Genomic DNA, 22584 nt, shown 5'->3' on the forward strand with positions numbered 1-22584 from the left:
AGTGGTGGAGACCTCAGACAGACTCACTGGGTGTTTGCTCTGGGCAGCATCTTCAGCGCCGTCTTCACTGAGAAGAATTTCCTTCCTGGCTCTTAGTCTCCCTGAGAGACATTTGAATTCAATATTTCTCTGCTCTTTGTGTGTCTGCATCAACCAGTAGACATTTTGAAACATTTCCTACCCGAGATTTACTACTGTGACACAAGGCAGATGATCTACAGTATCAATCACCCAGTGAAAAAATCGTGGATAGATGCTGATAAATCACCTGCCCACACAGATTCAAATTTGCTTTGTCAGTGTATAGGAACAAATACACTGCTGAAAAGTAGTTTTAGCTGAAATGCAACCTGATTCTTACAAATCCCTCATTTTTTGGGTGCAACACGATGAGCTGATGTGCTACTGAGTGATGATACCAGGCCCGAAAATGATCAATTAATTTTCAGGTGTAGGGAAAAGTGATTGATTGTGGTTGTAAGCGATGGAAACAAAATCTTTGCCTGTGTAAGGAATCACTGACGCTGATTTGTTCTTGCCTGGCATGCCACCATCAAAACATACAGACATTCCTCATGCTTTAATGTGTCAACACTCTTCATTTTGTAAAGTTTTTTATTTCCAGTTCTAAGAACCTTGTTTGAAATCTCTGTCTTCTTCTTCTTTTGACACTGCATGGGAAAGATCAAACGTCACAATGACTGTTTTTGTTTTTTTCAGTAACTTTTACTTTAAGTACATTTTACATGGCCGACTTTTTACTTTTACTTGAGTAGATTTTGTACACCAGTCATTTTACTTCTACTTAGCAAAGGAACAGCATTACTTTCAGCAGGATGTTTTGGTACTCTTTACAACATTAAAGAGTACAGACTTTTCCATCCCATTTTGACACGTGCCAACACCCTGTCCCGTTCCCACAAAGCTCCTTCCTTACCATCTACAACCACGATCCCTTTCTTATAATATCTTCAAACCGTCCTGCTCCCCTCCACACACACACACACACATCACATTTTAGTGTTGATACACTGACCCTGCTCTCCCCTATCAGCTCCCTGGTGTGTGTGCACTGTCTGTGGAAACGGACCGAAGTGGGCCTCCGCTCCTGCCTTTGCCCAAACAGACCAGGGTGTGTGTGTGTGTGTGTGTGTGTGTGTGTGTGTGTGTGGTTGCCGAGGCTCTACAGATGCCCAGTTGCTGGGCAGAGGGCAGGACTGGCCTGGTGGGAGTGTATCAGAGAGAGAGAAAACCATATAAAAGACGAGTTCACACAACAGGGCCGTCCAGTTGTGCTGTAAGCCCTGTCTGTCCGTCCGTCCAGCCGGTCTCTCTCTGCCCGTCCCGCTCTGTTTTTCGAACCGGCTCTCCTCCACCATGCTGGGTCGAGCTCTACTCCAGACCTCGCTGGTCCTCTGGCTGGCTCAGCACACTCTGCAAGGCGGTAAGAGAAACATTGGGATTATGTGTGTGACACAGAGAAAAGGCAAGGGGAGATGAGATGATGATTAAGGAGATGTGATAGGTAGGATGAGAGGAAAGTGAAAGGAGACAGAACAAATGTGTTTTAGGTACAGACGCTATACCAAAGCAGATTGCAGTTTTGTATGAAATCACTCTCTACTTTTTTCCAGTTTCTTTGTTGAACTTGAGATCATAATTTTGTGAGATTTAACTCTTTCTTATAACAGATTTGGTTATTTTTCACTATTTCAGCACCAAAAGTACAGATTGTGATCATGATTGTTTATGTTGACCATATTGCAAAAAGTGTCTGATTTATTGACCGGTGCCTCTTGTGATATTTTTTTATAATTATTATTAGCATAAAATTATTATAATTTTATGGAATTTTATATTTTATATATCATTTACCTCTTTGTGTGAGTGCATTTAATTTTTCTTATTGTTGGGACAAAACTAACCATTGGGTTGAAAAGAAAATATTGCCACAAAATTCTCTTCTTTGACCTGATCAAACTAATATTTGATGTACAGTCTTGCTACATTTGCATGAATATCTGATATTGATTTGTTAATTTTGTGTTTATCATATTAGTGACAATTACAGTATAGTAAGTTATGTTTGTAGCTCATATCACAGTCTATTTTTTTCCTGGTAATCAATGCACATTCTAACTTAGTCAATTCAAGATATGTTGTATGTCATTTTGGGTGACAAATTCAACTGATCGAAGAAATTAGACAAAAGCAAAATGAAAATAAGTTTCAATGTCAAAGTTCTGATGGATCAGCTTCTTCAGTGACTCACTCTCATTTACGTGTTAAATATCCAATGCCTATGTCAGATCGAGGAAAAAAAGGCCTTGTTGCCTTGAGCCTAGTGAGATGGACTTGCTCCAACGACAGTGATCCCGCCAAGTATCTGTTTATATGATCTGATGTCTTAGAATCAAAGCAAGGTGGCAGAGGCAGTCAAAATCTGACGACCCATCGTGAGAAAAGACTGTACAGCCTCCACACTGTCTCGCCATTTTGTCTTGTTCTCCATTTCCATCAATGGAGATCTGTTTCTCTCTCCTCCAGCTGCCCAGTCACGACAGAGTATGCATCGAACATTAGTGAGATTTTTGCTACTCACCAATTTGAAGTCATTTCTGTCAGTTTCTTACAGTAAAGTGCTTACCTTGTGAATATTAACATTTTCTAAGAGGAAATGGTGAAGGCCTCAATGTTAGTGCCAACATGTGGTCAATATGTCTAACTCATCATCATTTTAAGGCACATTCATGTTGATATGTTATAATATGATTAGTGGAAATTGATTCATTTTAATTTTCCAGGGGTTAGACCTCAGAGTGGAGCCTTGGGAAGACTGCTGCCAAGCAGAGGTAACAAACACTTGTTCACAGTGTGTGTGTGTGTGTGTGTGTGTGTGTGTGTGTGTGTGTGTGTTAGCTAACTTGCAAAATTGAATGGCAAAGAAGGAACTCTGGTCAAAATGCAATGACTTCTTTTTTCATTCATTCATTACCATTACCATTCACATTCATGACGTTGGAAGGTCAGCAGCTAGCTAACCTAAATAACTTGGTATGGCTTGATTGCATTTTTTCAGTTAGTAGCAACAGCACTAGGCTTCATATTATTAGCTACCTCCTCTATACCCTTTGCCTTATTTTTTAGGTTAAGATTTGAAGTTTGTGTTGTCCTCATCCTGTCCATGTCTGTGTCTGTATGTTTCTACACTTCTTTTTCCATTTTTCCTCAGGTGTTAGCCTTGGAATTGGAGGAGTAAAACCTGGAGGTCAGTGATTCTCTGCTTACCATGAAACCGAATGCTTAGCTAATGTCTAAAGGTTAACTTGACACATTTTTACATTCACCTGGAAAAAAACTTAAGAATCATGTCAATTTAATCAATTCATGTCATCCAAATATTGGATTAAATTAGATAAAACTTCAGTGATCATCTTCACTGACTGATTTACAGGTTAAAGTGGATGTGCAAATGTGCATCGTTAGCTATTCACATTATCAGGTGTACAGATGGGAGAACAAATAAACAGAAATGTGTCCAGATGTGCAAATAGGCATTGTAAGGTGTTCACATTAGCTTACACATTAAATTTATGTAAATTGTTAGCTATCATCTTGTAAAACTACAGATATGGATTTACAGAAAAGAGTCTACATGTTATGTAGGCTACATACAGAACTAGCATGCATGGATTTATCCAGAAATATATACCAGCTCATATAGCCTACAAAGATGTATTCAGGACATATGGTAACATATGGTAACATAAATATGTCCAGAGAGTGCAGAGCTGCAGATGTGCGATGTCAGACCTTGTAAAATATACAGATGGACATATAGACAGACATGAGACCAGATGTGCAAATGTACATTGTTAGCATTTACAAATGGAGGTAGGATCCATCCATACATGCTTGCGTTTTAGACTTACTGTCTCTGATGAACATCACATGGCGTAATAAAATCTGTAACATTGCCTGTGATTTCTTCTCAGGTGTAGGAGCCCTGGGAGCGCTGGGGAGCCGAGGCTATGGAACGAAGGCCGGGAAGGTTGGAGGTACGTTCGTTACTCTCTACATGCACAATGATGATTACTTTCAAGGTTAAGTCATGTTGTTGTCTTTTCATTTTTTAAATCTCAGTTGGACGTTATCCGGGGGCTCAGCTTGGTGTAGGTAAGTTGTGTGAGAACAAATCTATATATCTAAAGCAGATTGCAGTTTAATTGTGCAAACATTTGTTGCTCTGGAGAGAGAAAGTTGAATTAAACCTCAGTGGGCGGAGCCAAAGAACCAGTTTTTTGGAGTGCAGGTTAGCCAACTTGCAAACTTGAGTGACAAAGAAGGAACTCTGGTCAAAATATGAATAAAATATAAATGCCAATGACTTCTTTATTCATTCATTCATGACCATGGCATTCATGATGCTGGAAGGTCAGCAGCTAACTAACTAGCTAACCTAGATAGCTAGAGGCTAGTATGGCTAGTTTGAACTTGGATGGTCAGCTAGGCTAACTAGCTAACCGAGATAACTTATATGGCTCGATTGCATTTTTCAGTTAGTAGCAAGAGCGCTAGGTTTCATAATATTGACCACATCCTCTCATACCCCTTGACTTTGCCACTGGGCTTCAGTCTAATGTTATGGCACCAAAGAACTAAAGAAATTAGTTCTTTGGTGCCATCCAGGTTTATCTCAACCAATGGAATTATTTCTGCCTCCTGAGCAGCTCTGCCTCCAAGAAATGATCTGCGTATCTAAATTGTGAATGATGATACTTGTATGCAGGCTCTGCTGTTCAATAACATTGTGAAATGAGTTCCTCTCATCTGTTTCAAAGGGGGTTACAGAGGTCTAGGAGCAGCAGGCAGAGCAGGCCTGAAGCATGGGGGATATGGAGCCCAGGCAGGCTATGGTTCGTCATTTTAATCACTTATCAAACTCACTTCTTACAACTTGTTTCTGACTAACTTTCCTCAACTTTTATTGTACTGATTAGCACCATCTGGATGAGGAAATATCTTAAAGTAAAATATCAAATATTCATTCTCCTTTATTCTGATTGCAGGTGCCAGTCTTGGCACAGGAATGGGAATGGGACTGGGAACTGGACTTAATGGACTGGGACTGGGCTTGAACCATGGAGTAAAGCGTGGTGGAGGTAAGCTAGACATTTAAAAGAGAAGATCATCTACCATTTATTATATAAAATATGTAGAAATCTATCTAAAAGAAAATCAACTCTGTATTTTTGTGACTTCTCAGTCTATGGCGGTGGCTTTGGCGTTCAGCCAGGTGAGTGATTGTCTGGTCTGTTCCAGGATTTTCTTATATTGTTTACACAAATGAGAGTACACACAATGAATTACACTCCTCTTCAAGCCCTCTGCTTATTTGTTAGATTAATCTCAGCTAAGTTGCACTCTGTCATTGTCTGTAAACATGATATATGGAGCAGATTGCTTCTCAACAAATAAATTACGTGGCCTTGCAATAGAGAAAAAAGCCCAGGCAGTGATGTAATCGTAGTGCTAGTCTGATTTAAAGACATCCCCTGACCTTGCCTCTCATCTTCTTTATAGGATATGGAGCTTTAGCCGGAGTTGGCTATCCTGGAGCCCGACCAGGTACGTGATCAATCACATCTTACCTCAGGCCTCCCTCCTCCTCCTATTCAGCCTGTATTTGTATGCAGGAGAGTAATTTCTCCTCTCCCTTATCTCTCGAACTCATCGGACACACTGTCAGTCATAGTCAGACACTGCTGTGAGTTTGGTTTCATGCGTTCCACAAAAGATAATGTGATGCTGAGATCGTCTTAACCAACCAGGAAGCTGAGTTGTGTTGCACAACCTTGATCAACAAGTCTTTCCATTCCAGACTACTTTATCTGATATAACCAGAGCTAGAAAATAATTAAGTACATTTTACATTTAAGTACAATTTTCAGGTACTGGCACTTGAGTATTTCCATTTTGTGAGCCTTTATACTTTTACTAATAATACATTTTAATAATAATAATAGTAATATTGTACTTTGTACTCCACTACATTTATCTGACGGATGTAGTTACTTTGCAGAATAAAGTTTTACATGCAAAACATCCGATAAGGTCATAAAATGTTGCAAATATGTTGGGTTTAAACTACCCAACAGTATAGAGAGTAGTTAGACCACCTGGACTACCTACAATATTAAAATACTTCTTACAGGTTAATGCATCAATAATTTAACACTCTGAAACCTTCGGAGTGTTCTTCAGATTGAGTACTTTTACTGTTGATACTGAAGTACAATTTACTGCTAATACTTATATACTTTTACTTAAGTATACTTTTGAATGCAGAACTTTTACTTTTAATGAAGCATTTTTCCATTATGGTATTGCTACTTTTACTTAAGTAAAGGATTTGAGTGCGTTTTCCACCACTGGATATAACCATATGTCTTATTCCACTGAACTGGCAGCTTGTCATCTAGCCATGTCCTTCAGCTTCAGGATGCCAATCTTTGTATAAACTGCCTATAGGGCTTTGACCCGGGTCTCTCTGCCAGTCAGTATGTTGGAGGATTTCAGTGACAGTCCCCTTATCTGCCATCACTAGGAGTTGGAGCTGGCTATCCCACTGGACAGGGGGCTAAGGGACCAAAACCCGGTAAAACCTTCACCTCAGCAACCCTGCTTGGTGTCCATGTCTGTTAGTCTGCCTGCATCTTTGTCTTGGCTCTGTGTCGGATGTGTCTGTAATCTCTGTGAGATCGGTGTCTTGTGATTCGCTGATGTCGAGTTCATGTTGGTCTGTTTGCATGAAATCACGTCTATCAAGTGTTATCACCGGCTGCCCTCCCCTATCTCGTCTGTTTTATGTTTGTGTGTACAGGAGTGTGTACACATGCTTATGTGTGGGTGTGTTTGTGGATCATTGTCTCATCTGCACTGCATGCGGCATGAGTTCCCCAAACCTTATTACCATGGCTTGAGTCTGAGAACATCTGAGTAAATCAGTGTGTTAATGTGTGTTGAGTAATCAGTGTTGTTGTCTGCAGGGTTTGGTGCCAGAGCCGATGGGGCTACTACTGGGCTCACTGCAAAAAAAAAAAAAACATCCATCTGAGCAAGTCATTTAGTTTATTGAGTCTTAAAACTTTATTCCTCTGCCGATGAAGCAAGTTAATTCCACTTGTTTCTAAGTGAAATCTTGCAATTCATCTTGGTTTAAGAATCTTCTTGAATCAAGTGACATTATCTTGATACTAGCGATCCACCATATTTCAAGACATCGTTACTTGTGTTAAAAAAAATTCTCATAACAGGTAAACCTGCATTGGAAAAAAGTGGAATCATCTCACCCCATTGTCAGATTTCACTTTTTTTTAAGGAAACCAAGAGTTTAAGACTAATCAATATAAGACTAACTGAGCTGTTCAAATGGATATTTTTTTTGCAGTGTAGGTTTTTGAACCCAAACCTCTGCATCCCTGTCCTGTCTGTGTCCTCTGTCTCAGTGTCTGGGTGACAGTGGGATGTGTTACAGTGCATCCGATGCATGCTTCATGTCACATAACCAATATAAATGATGTGTGAATTCAGATGTTGTGAATTCTATGTTGGATTTTTGTGTGTAGTGGGCAATGGGACTTAAGATGTTGGTAAGCAGATGAGTAGCTGGGTGAAACACTTTATGAATACATTTATTATCCTTTACATTTTTAAGACAGTGCCTTCAGTTATTGTGTGTTGTGTATGATGTCCTGCTTTCATTTTGGGCCATAATTATGATTACATGTGTCCGAATGTTGATTGAGCTATTCTAGTTGTTTGAATCAACTAAGCAACTCGTTATCTGCAGTGATATATCATTTAAGACAGAGATTCCAGTATTTATTTGTTAGTTTTAGCAAACCTTATGAACAACCAATGAAAAAATGTGAAATTGATCCCAGACAAAGCACTCATTTTTTTCACTAAAGTACTTTACCCCTATCCAAGAGCACCCGAGGCTTTTGAATGCCCAAAGCGCTCCAGTTACCTTTTATCTTCAATTATGAATAATCATTGTGGTCTCCAGGATATGGTGGTGGAGCTAGAGGACCCAGTGGACAGGGCACTAAACCATTAAAAGCGGGTAAAACATCTTTATTGTACACCTTTTTCCATACTTCCACAGCATTTAATGGAATTCGTCAGTTTTACTGATAATTGCAAGTACATGCTGTGGCCATTACATATTGTAGGTAACTATAAATATGTTTTATCAATGTTTCACGGAGGGTCTCCTGACCTCATTTTTGCTTGTGAAGTCTGTGTCTCTGTCTGTCATTGTCCATCAGTTGGCTTTGCGACACACTGATGCTGACCGAGTTGGGTGGTGTCTTTGTCCTGTGCGCTGTAACGTTGATATATTTTATTAACGCATGCCATTTTCAAGAATTTGTGATGGCATCATTTTGTTTCAGTGTGTTTTTTACATGTGGAGTTTGCTCATGTCAGTGCTCCTACATGAGAAGTACTTTTTGAGAAGTACTTTTTGTGTGGGTCCGTCTGTTGTGACTCTCTCTGTCTGTGACTTTAGTGGCTTTAGTTGTGTGTTGTCTCTTTTGTTGTTGTCTCTGTAATTATGGTGATGATTCTGCCCTTTAAAACAGGGCTAATTTCAGGCCATAATGGATTCTGTCTCATCAGTGTTGCATGTTGATGTACTTGGCTTTTAGTGTTGTTAATTGTCTGTTGGATGATGTGTTATATTGCATTGAATGCTCTGATACACACATCCACATCAGTGACTTTTCTTTGATTATATGTAGATACAGAACACTAAATATTTTGTTGAGTGTGTTGTTGATCTACATAGAAGCACTGGTATCTCTGGGCCATCTAGAAGTCATGATGAATGCATGATGATATTTCTCTGCCAGGTGTGTCTGCAGCAGATTTGGGTGGATCTGCGAGGGCCACTCTGGGCCAAGGTGTTCAGGATCTAAACGGAGTGAAAAGCAGAGCGCTCGGTACTCCTGCTGGAAGAGGAGTCAAAACTCTCGGACCTGTAATGCCTGGAGTGATGGGTGTACCTTCTTCTGGAATACAGGTCAAAAGTCTTGATCCAGTGGTTAGGTCACAGGGGGCAACAAGTCTTGGACCCACGATACCTGTTGATAAACAGAGCAAGAGTCTTGGTCTCGCTGTTTCAGCAGCACAGGGAGGAGAAAATTACGCTCCTGCTGTCTCGCGAAGTACGGGAGCCGCAAGCTATGGAGCCACACAAGGAGCTGTAAGTCTGAGACCGCAGATGCCTGTTGGTGAAGACAACAGCAGAAGTCTGGGTCCTGCCTCTACTCAAGTACAGGGTTCCAGAGGCTATGGATCATCTGTTCAACAGAATCAGGGAGCCCAAAACTATGGACATGCCAGTGATGTGTCAGATGGAACCGATATGAAATACCTTGGGTTTTTGGCTTCAGAAGCACAGAGGGCTCAAAGTTTAGGGCCTCAGGTAGCTGCTGGTAAGGAGAGCAAACGTCTTGCGACACCACAAGTACAGGGACACAAAAACTATCGACTGCCTCAAGGTGCCAGAAGCTACGGATTCTCTCTTTCACACAGTCAGGGAACCAGAAACTATTTATCTGCTGTATCAGATGTGCAGGGAGTCAGAGACCTTCGGCCTGTGGCTGCAGAGACACATGGGCTGAGAAGCCTTGGGCCTCAGGTGCCTGTTGGTCAAGAAAGCCGCAGTCTCGGTCACGCAACTCTTCAACCACAGGGCGTCGAAAGTTATGGACCAGTGACACCAGATGGAAAGGGAACCAAGAGTTTAGGCACTTTCTCAGCAGGAGGACAGCCATCTAAAGGCTACGTTCCTTATGGACCGGAAGCAAGAAGCCTTTCCCATGCTGAACCTGATGTCACAGGGTCACAAAGTCTCGGCCTCCTAATGCAGAATGGGAAGAATACCCAGGCAGCAAATAAGGGTAAAGTTTTGACTTTTCTTTCCCATCTGAAGGTCTTTGTTTATTTCACGATTGTCATGTTTGGGGAGAGATGTGTTGTCTCATTCCATAGTCCACTCTGGAGACTTATATTTGTCTCATTACTTTCACTCTCCATCTGTTATCCCACTGTCTGTTTACAATTGGGATGAAGATCATTTTTGTTTGCCTCTTAATTTGTCTTCCTCAATGTCTTTGCAAAGTGACCTCTCTTTGTATGCAGCACATACAAATCAGTGTTTTCACGAGACACCTCTGAGGTATCTATTTGTTTTCTGTCTTGCTTTTATAGAGCTTCTAACTAATAAGTCCCAGTTTTATGGAAGTTGATCCTCTGCGTGACGGCACCTGTCTTAACTCTGTAACCCAAAAATACTGACATTGCTTGGATCTATGATCCTGCAATGTTTAATTTGGTTAACTTGCTTATTTGTATGGATTGATATGTATAGGTTTAATGACTTTTATGTTTTTTATATACAGTATATAATCAGCTGATTATCTGATTAAAGTACAGTATCTGACTGCATGTGGGTGACATTTAGGAAGTAGTGATGGAGCAGGATCCCCCATTGATCGAGATGTTAAAAGCAATGGTAAAATGTCCAGCTGCATTCCTGTCTGTCGTTAGCCTTGTGTTTAGCTTTTTGTGTATTTGTCTCTACATCCGTCTGTGTCTTGGGATCTATCAAGCATTTCTGTGGTTATCGAGTACATGCTGCTGTGCCATGGATCATGTCATCCATCAGCACATCAATCCACATACTAATTTCAGCTTCTACTCATAAAACAATCCTAGGTTTATCTTATTAGAGCCTGGGTCACAGTTTAAAGCAAAACACTGTGTTACATTGCTGGTGTATTCTTTTCCATGTATCTGTTGTACCTGGGACAACACAACATGGGTGTCGATGTGCTCCAGATGTTTTCTGCATGACACTGCATGTTTCAATCCAACATTTCCAGAAACATTAGGATTAGATTTAAATATGTAATCCTTTAAAGGATTATAGTTGCTATATTGTGCACAGCACAGCCATTACCAATGTGCATTCATTTTGTCACTCTATTATCTCACTTTGTGAAACTACAGCTCATTTTCACACCTTAATAATCACTGTTGTGGTCTGCAGGATTTGTCCCCGGAGCTGGCGGTGTTCCCTACGGACAGGGTCCTAATAGCAATGGTAAACCTCCATTTTCCAACATCTCAATGTCTGGATCTGTCAAATTTAAACTGTGTAGCAGGAAGGTGGGATAAATGCTAAACGTGAGTCAAGAACACATGTAGTTTGAGATAAAGTTTTTGAGTAACTGCCATCATGGTGGCTCCCACATTTCATTAGATTACATTACATTACATTATGCCATTTAGCAGACGCTTTTGTCCAAATTTCTTATACAGACGCAGTTAGCACTCTTTCAGCTGAGCCACTGACTAATCACTGTTGTGGTCTCCAGGATTTGCGAACGGAGCTGGAGTGACCAGCGGTGCTAGAAACGGTAAAGCCTCTGCCTGGATGTGTGCTGTGCTTGGCATGCTGAATGGTGTCCTTGTGTAGTTTCCCCTTTGCATGGATGGAGAATCACAACAGTCATCCAGACCTAATCATTATGAGGATGAAGCCTCGGACAGATCGTTAATGAGAGCAGTAATCAGTGTTCTGGTCTCTAGGATATGGTCCAGTGAATGGAGCTCCTAATGGAGGAGGGGTCAACGGTAAACGGCTACCTGCATGTCTCTCTCTGTGTCTGTGCTGGTGCATATGAAACTGTTTGGATGTTATAAATCAACTAAACCACACTTTTTAAATGATACATATGATTAAAACACTCTGGCATGACTGTAACATAATGGGATTGAGCATGTTGAAAAACTATTGACTAATCCACAGTCGTCACACATAAGTTACATTATTGATTGGTATTGAATAACCTCGGATCCTATGTAATGGACGAAGTGCAGCAGGGCCCTCAGCTGCTAAAACCAATGGTAAACATCCATGCATCTACTCTATTCTTTAAATTTATCACACAGCAAATAGTGTTGTGTGACGTATGCTGATGCACGTGACTGAATTTTGTGAATGGTGTTCTCTGATGGTGGGCATGCTGTATTTGTCCTGCATTTGGAAGATGTTGGAAACTGTGATCAAGGACATATTGTTAATAGTATTGAGTCTGAGCCACTTACTATTGTATGGTAATAGGATATAGGATATATAGACTGTAGGATATGGTAATAAGGCTGGAGGTCCCAACGATGCCAACAGCGACAACGGTAAACCTTTGCTAGCCTGTTCGTATCCCACACTCTGTCTCTGTCGTGATATGAAATGAGCATTCTGAGTATTCTTGTTATAAGTAGAGCTAAAGATACTGGCAGTGTAGTTTTAAAACAGCTGTGTGTTCACCATGATATTTTGACACACTGTGATAAGCAGTGTTTGTGGTCTCCAGGTCATGGTCCAGGAGCTGGAGTGACCAGCGGTGCTAGAAACGGTAAAGCCTCTGCCTGGATGTGTGCTGTGCTTGGCATGCTGAATGGTGCTCTTGTGTAGTTTCACCTTTGCATGGATGGAGAATCACAACAGTCATCCAGACCTAATCATTATGAGGATGAAGCCTCTGACAGATCGTTAATGAGAGCAGTAATCAGTGTTCTGGTCTCTAGGATATGGTCCAGTGAATGGAGCTCCTAATGGAGGAGGGGTCAACGGTAAATGGCTACCTGCATGTCTCTCTCTGTGTCTGTGCTGGTGCATATAAAACTCTGAAAAGCAATACATATGATCAAAGCATTCTGGCATGCCTGTAACATAATGGGAGCATGTTGAAAAACCATTGACTAATCTACAGTCTTCACACATGAGTTAGATTATTGATTGGTATTGAGTAACCTTGGTCTCCATGTTGTGGTCCAGGTGCAGCAGGGCCTTCAGCTGCTAACAGCAATGGTAAGCACCTGCTAGTCTCTCAGCCAGTTTCTACATGTTCCTATTTCTGCCAATGTAACTGTATTCTGTAATAATACCAATTTATGTTAAAGCTGAAAGTCTACCAACCAGGTGCAAATCTAATGCATTTGTTCAAATGTCTAGGAGTAGCTGTGATCTTTAAGTTCTGGTCCAGCAACTGAGGCACCAAATGGACCTGGTGATAAAAAATAATAAAACATTGCTCTGTGTTACAGACATTATCAGTTTGAATCTGCATATGTATTCATTGGACACTGTGGGAATGCCCAGGATTTGTATTGTGTTGGTTGGTCATGTTGTTATGTTTTACCAATCAGTGTTGTTGGTCTTCAGGATAAGCTCCAGCAGTTGGAAACCTCTCTGGTGCTAAAATTATTGGTAAATCCATCTGTTTTGACTCAAATGAGCATCAGTTGCCGGCAGAAATCATGTTGCTATATCAAAAGTTGATGATAGAATTGTGAAACATTTTGCATGCTTGTGTTACTCTCCAAATCTTTGATCTGGCCAAATTATCCAGCAGTTATTTACAGTGTTGGGTACCAGGCTGTGATCCAGGTACTGGAGGGCTCTCAGGGGCTTCAACTTACCAACTTGCTATTACGCTTGTCATAAAGCCTTGTTTTTTTTTTGGTGTCTATGTCAAAATGGCATGCGATTTGGTAACAGGACGTGTGTGAGCAGAGAAAGCTGATAACTTGGAAAGAGCATGACATTTCTTTGGCTAAATGTGAATGTTGGCTGGTTAACAACAACAGGTGGTTTTTTCAAGTACTGGCTTGCGATTTAACCTTCAGTTGCTAAAAGCAGAGATAAACCTCCGTTCATCTGCCAAACCACATCCTGAGAGACACTTTTGTCCTACAAAACATACATCTTCTGCTCCATATTTTTATCTGAAGTAGAGATCTAATATCCTTCACAACCTTATTTATAACATTATATATATAAAACCCAATGTTTGGATTCTTGGAGTAGAAAAAAATATGTTTATATCATTAGGAAGCTTGGATCCTCCTCCAGGACCTAATACCTTAAGTTGTGCATTATTGTGGCTCTTATATGCTTATGGTTGATTCAGCTGATAATTAACAATTGTTCTGGTCTTCAGGATATGGAGATCCAGATCAGAATTCAAAGAAAATTTTAAACTTCTGCCAGCGTGTCTGTGTTGGTTTGTGTCTTTATCTTAATGTTACCAGAGTTGATTTGAGATGGTTAATGCTGTAGTATGTATAGCTATATTATAGGTACAGAAGGCCAAAGTACATCTGGTTTGGTTTCTTGGTATTCAGTAAATATTGTTGTGGTTTCCAGGAAGTGGTGCTGATGCTAGAGTACCCACCAAACTTATCTCTGTGTCTCCGTGTCTCTTTGTCTGTTTGACTCGTCACGTATGGAGCGTGTTTCAGGTAGCCACACACTGTTCAATAGTTACCCGTCTGGAGGTTTAGAATCTGGCCTTGTGGTTTTTAGGAATCGATCCGCCCAAAGGAAAGGGCACTAAAGCATCCATAACGGGTGAATATATAAAAATCGGTGGCATGTCTCTTTGTTCCCCTTTAATCTGCACGTGTCAAACACTCTTTGTCTACAGCAACCACTTTGTGTCTATGGAGACTGCATGAAGTGGGAAATTATGCCCCATGTCAATCATGTGTCAGTCTCGGTGCTTCAGTGATTTAGTTTCATATCCTAAGAACGTACTTTTGACTCTGTGTTTGACTGCTGACTGACAGCGAGGGTGAAGCGTGACTCGATTTAAACCCGATTCTCACTTTTGTCTTCCTACTAAAGCCGGGTTTGTTCCTGTTGTATCTGCTCAGGCTCTGAGCCAGGAGCAGTATTGGGTGATGGGTGCCCATGTTTTCTCTCCGTACCGGTCCGTACCAGTGTTATGTGATAAATCCAGGGAGTGTGTCCCTCGGGCTCACAGCCAATCACAGGTGATTATGCTGAGGTTGTGCTGACTTATTTCACAGGCTATATTGGCGGAGCAGGAAACTACCTTGGAGCAAGCCTGGGCGCTGGGGGCTATGGAGCAGGTAATGTTGGACACTGACAGATAGCACATAAAAACTAACAGTCCGTGTTAGCTGAGTGGGACGTTGATGTAGATTTACGCAGCCTGTCGTAAAATACTGCCATGCCCCGCCCACAGGTTTGGGACAGGGAGGATACCTGGGTGGTGCAGCGGGAAAACACGGAGGTGAGCATTCGCATTTTCCTTCCTTTTTTCTTTTGTTGTTATTGAAAGCTTTACACTCTCATTTCCCCCCTGACTCACTCTCTCTTTTTTTTGAAAAAACCTTAAAAAAATCTCAGCTGCTGCTGGTCTCGGACAGGGTGTTTATCCCCAAGGTGTTGCAGGAAAGTTAGCTGGTGAGGCTCTTAAATAATTCTCTCCCAGTCCCTCGGTCTACCCTTATCCTTTTATCAACCTTTTCTCCTTTACCCTCTGCTCCCACTCTTGCTTAAAAGTGATGTTGAACTTTGGTGGTACCTTGGGTTGTGTAGCTTCCTGGCCGTGATATAACCCTAAAATCAGCATTGTATGGCCATTGTATTGCAAAACAGGTCTCAAAATCACACTTCTAGCACATAAACGAATGTGAACAAAGCAGATTCTGACAATATATAAAAAAACTAGTCATTCTGTTGAATTGTTTTCAAGTGAATCGCTTTCTTTATGCTATTAAACCTTTCAGTTTGAGCAAGTGTAACACCGAAATCTGGTCAAAGGAAACAAAGAAAATAATACGTTTATCAATAATTGTAAATAGGCGAAAAAAAGTGGGAGACAGGACTTTGACAAAGCAGATTCTGTCAATATATGAGTCTCTCACTTTTTTCCGCCTATTAGTTCAACATCACTTTAAAGGCCTCCTCCACTGACCTCATGACCCCATTCAAATTTATAAGCTCATCTGAAAACACGCAGGGTTTTCTCCTCCAGATACACTGAAATAAAACGAGCTCTAAAGTGCAGAAGGAGATTCAAGGCGAGAGTCACTGCTGCTCCTGTTTCAGTGGGCAGGAATCAGATGTTACTCCTACTTTGCATTGTAAACTAATTAATTTGCTTGCAAGGCTTGCTTGAAAAAATGACAGAATTTGTTTTTGAGCTCACTGGAGGGAGCGCTTTCATATCTTCCTTTCCTTAAACTGGTGAATAACTGATATAGTATTCTTCAAAAGTTGGATGCAACAACAATTTATTCCATAAATCTCTTTCTTCCTGTAAATCTCTCTCTCTTGCTTTGTCGGTACGGAAGCCAATGCATGGAAATCAGCCTCTCATTGTACTTTTACACCCTAGCATGTTTCATATTTGTTCCTGGAAAACTTTTCTCTTTGTAAACAAATACAAAAGTTGGGTGTGTGCCCCATGTTTTGAATTGGTGTTATCACAGGCTACGGTGACGGAGCAGCAGGATACGCAGGCGCCGGGGCGGGAAATGGCTTCGGTAAGCGGCCATTCATCAGAACATGAAGAGAAACTCACATTCTATTGGGACTGTTGACACTTAAAGCAGATGATCAAACTGTGCACAGTGCAAGTAAACCGATATCCTAAAGTAGAGGAACCTTTAAATAGAAGCAAGGCAGTCAACAAGCACTTAAGAGAAGGAAGGACAGAAGCAAAACCTTAACCTTGAAACATGAGCCGGTGTAGATATGAATGGACTCACCGGGGATTAGCGGCCCTCAATACTCAATGCTGTTTGATGTCAGAGGCAATCTGCATCAAGGTTGTCACTGACAGGAGGAATCATCTTCAATTAAGACAGGCTGATCCTTTGTTTCCCCACCAGCAGGGAGTGACTTCTTCTTCTCTGTTCTCACTGCAGGTGGCGACGCAGCTGCAAAAGCACTTATGTCTGCAGGTATTTGGGTGTCGGCATGACGACCGTCCGCCTGCGTGCATGCATCCCGTCCCCTCTCTTCTAAATATTTCCTTATCTCTAGGTACAAACAGAAATCTCAAACGCAGCGCTGACCCGCTGGAGTGGAGAAGTCTTGTGTTGCGTCGAGCTCTGATGTTCGTTTTGAAATGTAATTATCGATGAAATATTTGAACATGCGCCTCTCCTCTCAGCAGGTTATGGGAATGGTTACGGCGCCGGTACCAACGGTTATGGAGCTGGTGAGTGCTGTCTAAAAAACCCAAGGCAAGCTCAGTCTACTAACAAACTCACCTCACTTACATACATAATTATAATGCTAATTAGAGTTATGTTTCAGGGCTTGGTTACCCTGCAGAGTTAGCTGATGCTGCTGGGAGCAAAGCAGTGAGGAGCGAAGGTAACGATTCTGCCGAGTTATAACCTTCTGAAACCCATAACAGGTCATAACACCAATCTATAGCTGCTTAACCTTTGACATGTGACGGCTAAACAAAGAGAGGCCGACAGAAAAATACATTTCCACTGCCGAACACGTCCAGTGTGTTAGTTTATCCACTGGGTGTAGCTATTGTCTCTGATTTATAGAGGCTGACTCGTCCTATCTGCTGGTTTTCTGATCTCCTCCTCCTGCAGCTTCTTTTCACGCTGTTTCCGTGGGTGTTTTTGGGTGTTTTACGCTGTTTCATTGGGTGTTTCCTGTGGATCGGTTGATAGATCAACACTGTCTGACCCGTAGGTTTATGTTGGTCTGATTTTTCCAGGCCTCGGTGCAGCAGGGAGCTACGCTGGACAGGGCCAGGGGGCGTATGGTAAGAGAGTCAAGCATGGAGCAGCATTAGGGGGGACAGCCACATGTTGCTCTGCCAGACGCTGTAGTGAATAAACCAGCGCAGGGGAAATATAATATGTGTAAAAAGGTTGTGTGCATGGAAGGAACTACTCATCTTTATGTTTGTTATGTGTGAGGGGTGATGAAGCATCCCTTCCCCCCCCTCACCGTTTAACACACACTTGTTTCTGGTGACACCTCATACACAGCTAGTCCAGTCATATCACATATAGGCTTCATATAGGTTTCAGGACGCTCACATTTCACTACGATTCTTTGTCTATGAATTCAATTCTAGTAAACTGCAAGACCAAAACACAGCTGAGCTGTGTGTGTTTAAGTGACGTGCTTCTTCCTCACCACTGCGGCTTTAATTTGTCACCACTTCTAAAACTATTAGAGGAGGTGATTGTCCTCCCACTAGCACCCGGTATGTGTCATGGTATCTTCATATTCAAACATAAAGAAAGCGATTCACTTAAAAACAATTCAGCAACACGACTAGTTTTTTTAATATATTGTCAGAATCTGTTTTGTCCGCGTTTGTTTATGTGCTAGAAGTGTGATTTTGAGACCTGAATGGAGAGAGAAAAAAACGCAATTCTCCCGTCGTCACCGAACAGAAACAGATAACAGAGAATTGCTGATTTTGGGGTTATATCATGGCCAGAAATATGAAAGCATTTCTGACAAGGTATCAAGTCTTCCATCTGCTTGCCCCAACTCATCTAACCGTCTCTGTTGTTGTCTAACCTCTTCCTGACTCCTCCCTGTGTAACCCTCCATCCTCCTTCATGCAGTATCCTGTATGTGTCTGTAGGGGGCGCTGGCTCTGGTCCTGGTGGCGCTCTGGCCTACGGGGCGCAGGCCCGGCCGGTCGTCCCGGCGGGGCAGGGGGCTGATGGGAAGTCGGGCGGGTTTGCTGGGGCCATGGGCCTGGGAACTGACTCTGGCCTGGGTAAATACATACATGGGCTGGAGTGGCGGTTCTCAACATGAGGTCTGGGAATCCCTGGGAGGTCGTCAGGAAAATAAACGAATAGTTTCATTTTACTGGAATTTGATGTATTGAGAGAACAGTACAGGCGTCATAGGTTTCACTTTCTTTGCTATTATCGCCTCATCTGTTAATTGTCAAATCAATTTTAAAAACAGCAAAATTATCATGGTTTGTAGGCTGAATCTTCTCAAATGGGGGTTCCTGGCCAGATGCATAATTTGGTGGTTACTGATATGAAAAAGTTTGAGAAGCTCCGTGGGATAAACCAGACGAGACAGAGAGAGACAGAGGGGAAATACAGAGAGTAGAAAGAGACGGGAGAACAGAACTGAAAACAGACAGGTGTGAAATGCAGTTGACAATTGAGAAGTGAACCGATGGATAAACATAGCATGAGCGAACTAGAAGGAACAGCCCAAATCACTGCCAACGCTCAACAACTCTCCAACTTGCAAAGCTGCAGCCTCCGTAACAGTTTGCTTATCATTTGTGCCCCGGGTTTGATTTTCCGATAAAACAGCACATGACTGCAGCATAACAGTTGCGGCTAAAAATGAAAAACGTCTAGTGGCGGAAATCCCAGATTCGGATCATCACTAACATCTAATCAAATCTGTCTAATCAAATCTAAATCTTCCCACCAAATTTCAATATATATATATATATTTTTTAAATCCGTAAGTTTTTGAGATATCTTGCTAATAAACAGACACACAGACAGTGGTGAACACATGGCCAGAGAACATGGGTCTATGCCTCCAATTCAGGGAGGAGAGCTTTGTCTAAACACATTTGTTCTTGATCACTGAAGGCTGAAGCGCCTCATGTCTTGTTTCAGGAGCGCTCGGTGCAGGAATGGACTCAACCGGCGGTAAATTCGGTGAGCAGTGCTGACACACATGGCCTCACTTTTCTGTCACACACTTAGTCAGGCTTCTGTCTGCGTGGTTTTTCATCCATGAGTCAGACGCTGAAACTAGTATGATCGCACATGGAGGTGAAAGAGCAGAGAGGAGGGAGATGAGTCAATCTAACCGTGTGACTTTTCCTACAGGTGGAGGAGCTGGTCAGCTTCCTTATGCTGGCGCTCCAGTGATTCCTACTGGACTGGATGGTAAGAGCTGTGTGTGTGCATCTGTGTGTGTGTGTGCATGTGCAGTTCATGTGCGTGCCTGTGTGTCTCTGCATGATAACATGCGTTTGTGATCTGGATTACAATCAAGGATGTAGAGAAGAGTAAGTCCGCAAAACCCAGTTTTTTATTTGCAGAATTAGTGGTTTACCCACTTGTTTCAGCCCACATTTATATACACAGTACACATCATAATAAGTCATATCAAACCAATGTTTATGACCCAATATTTATGACCCAAGTTATATGAAGATAGGATTTTAAAGGGGCGTCAAGTCAGGCCCTTAATCACTGTTACGGTCTGAAAAGGCTTCACAACGCCCAGATTATGAAACAATAAATGAAAACTACAGCCTCCAACCTTACACCCTCAATGAGAACAAGGAAAAACTCCCATTAAAAATGAAATGAATGAAGAAATGAATGACTTTCTGACAATGTAATTGATTTTTTCTTGATATTGGTGGTGGTTTGCTTTCTGAAGAGTAGTTTACCCTCTTTTTTCTTCACCGCCACACCACCGATTACAAGCTATAACCGATATAGAAATAGTTTGACGTGGTTAAACTCAAATGTACCATTTATCCTTCTCTCAGGCGATGGCGGCTACCCGTACGGCGCTCAGCACCTCAGCCTGGGGGCCGATGCTGACAAAACCGCCAACAAATACGGTGAGAATGAGTGAGCGTGCGTGTGTGTGAGAGAGGTGTGAAAAGCTTGCATGTGACGGAAACGGCTCTCTAACCGTGACTTGTCTCTTTGGGCCTGTTAAAACCTGGCCGTCTCTCTGGGTTCCCAAGCTTATGCACTGGAGACTGATGGGAAACCTAATTGCAAAAATGGTACCTGTCATTGTGTATATGTCCTCATATGTCCCAAGTGTGCATGTGTTTACATGGCGTGTGTCATTTCAGGAGGTGGAGCAGGATATGGAGCTCAGCAAACAGGTGATCCCTCATGCAGTCACACACACACACACACACACACACACACACACACACACACACACACACACACACCCACACACGCACACACACGTAAGAATCCCTGCATACCACGCATAAGCCTCCAACTGTCTTTTGTAACACCAGTACATCACATTGCAATGCACATTGGAGGTTAATAGCATGAGGAATTACTCTATGTGTGTGTGGTGCAAGTGTGTGTGTGTCTTGCATAATGGTCTTGTGTGTATCTGACTTCCTTCCTGCCCTGTTTTATAATGTAACTCTGCTTTTATGTGGCTGCCAAGGCTACGCTGGACAGCTAGGCGCGGGTCAAGAGGCCTATGCCGGTAAGCAATAAGCTTCCTGGAGACTTCCTCCATTCATGTCCCACTTTCACCCGCTTCTCTCTTTCTGGTGGCCTATCAGTCACGTTGCACAACATTTACAATAAGGTGTGTAGTGTGCTGTACACACCCATATACACACACACACACACACACACACTTTTTGGACATTTTGCTGTGCTACAAAATGACTTTAAAATCTATTTGTTTTGTTGATTTTGTATGTGATCTGGCCAAAGTTCTGTTTTATCCCCGCTGCCATCTATCAAAGTTAGTCCTAGTTTTGTAACTTTTATCCTCAGTAAAACAAAGGAGGTGAATCTATTTTTGGAAAATAATCTATGTGTCGCTTACATTTGCTCACAAAATTTCCTTTTACACTTTCAGACCATGGACTTTTACTTAGAATGCATTTTGGATCATTTGTCACTCAACAAAATGTGCAGCAAACGACAGGATAGTGTCGGTGTGGATAGAGTGTTAACTGACTGTATATCTTGAAATAAAAGTCAACATCCAACCTTCTGACCTCATTAGTTTACTGCTGCTGTTCCTCCCTGAGCATATTTGTAATGCCTAACTGGGTTGATCCTGTCACAGCAGGGCAGGGTGGCAAATACGGCGGAGTGAACGGCCTCCTTGGAAATGGATACAAAGGTGAGAGGACGAGGGTTTACCACTGGTGCATGAATCGCTCCATGATGTACGCTGTAAAAGAGACTCATATAATATAGTATTGGGTCTTAAAATCTGGTTTTTCATTAAACAAGTGACAAATTCTGCCAGTGGGGTTTAGTGTAACTTCCCTTGTTTCCAAAGCAAATCTACTTGTTTTAAGAATTTCCTTGAATCAAGAGTCATTTTCTTGATACAGCTGAACTTATCTCACCCTTCCCATCGGAAGAAACTTGCACTTGTTTTAAGAGAAATATAATTTTATGAGACTGACTGACTTGTTAAGATGGACATTTTTTGTAGTGCATTGTGATTGTGCTACCATTGTCTCATTATTTTTCCTCTGTCTGCCTTTAACCAGGCTAATTCAACTGACCTGGACTTCCTCAAGTGGATCCATTTTCTATTTCCATAATGTGTTCATTGCAATGTGTTTTTAAAGCTTCTTTTTTTTTTTGTTTTTGTTTTGGTGTTTTCACTCCATTTTTGTCCGGTTGTGTTATGTTTTGTTTTGTCTTTTTATTTTTCAAGGTCCTTGTCTTGTGTCTTTGTGTGTTTCCTGTCTGTTAGTGGAGATTTGTTACCCGTGTGTGTCTGTCATGTTGATCCACAACCTGCCAAAACCTGCCAGTCTCCTCATTCTGCCAATGTTGAAAAATGAATGATGAATGTAAAGTAGATATAAAGTGCAAGAAAATTGTCTCTATGTTTAAAAATAAATATTAAAATGGGTAATAAACAGTTTGAAGCAAATAAATTATCTGTCAAATAAAGTTTCTGAG

General features: G+C 41.7%; 1 protein-coding gene across 9 annotated transcripts; it reads left to right on the plus strand.

Annotated features, from left to right (window-relative positions):
- The first annotated feature begins 1355 nt into the window (after positions 1-1355).
- LOC139912991 (uncharacterized) lies at positions 1356-22578 on the plus strand. Of its 9 annotated transcripts, none has more exons than XM_078284796.1 (31): positions 1356-1444; positions 2805-2852; positions 3233-3268; positions 3996-4058; positions 4144-4176; positions 4842-4916; positions 5070-5162; positions 5267-5296; positions 5584-5628; positions 6608-6658; positions 11123-11176; positions 11451-11492; positions 11665-11709; positions 12450-12491; positions 12664-12708; positions 12914-12946; positions 14950-15012; positions 15129-15176; positions 15293-15349; positions 16381-16434; positions 16819-16854; positions 17067-17114; positions 17213-17272; positions 17637-17684; positions 19543-19584; positions 19759-19818; positions 20433-20507; positions 20751-20783; positions 21089-21130; positions 21728-21784; positions 22164-22578. In XM_078284796.1, exons 1-31 carry the CDS (start codon positions 1378-1380, stop codon positions 22166-22168), a joined length of 1530 nt encoding a protein of 509 aa, XP_078140922.1. In that variant the 5' UTR covers positions 1356-1377; the 3' UTR covers positions 22169-22578. The 9 variants fall into 9 exon arrangements, with proteins under 9 accessions (XP_078140922.1, XP_078140924.1, XP_078140923.1 ...); XM_078284798.1 differs by having other exon boundaries at positions 21731-21784; XM_078284797.1 differs by having other exon boundaries at positions 17070-17114.
- The last annotated feature ends 6 nt before the right edge of the window (positions 22579-22584 follow it).

Source organism: Centroberyx gerrardi, chromosome 7 (assembly GCF_048128805.1).
Source record: "Centroberyx gerrardi isolate f3 chromosome 7, fCenGer3.hap1.cur.20231027, whole genome shotgun sequence".
Lineage (NCBI taxonomy): Eukaryota > Metazoa > Chordata > Actinopteri > Beryciformes > Berycidae > Centroberyx > Centroberyx gerrardi.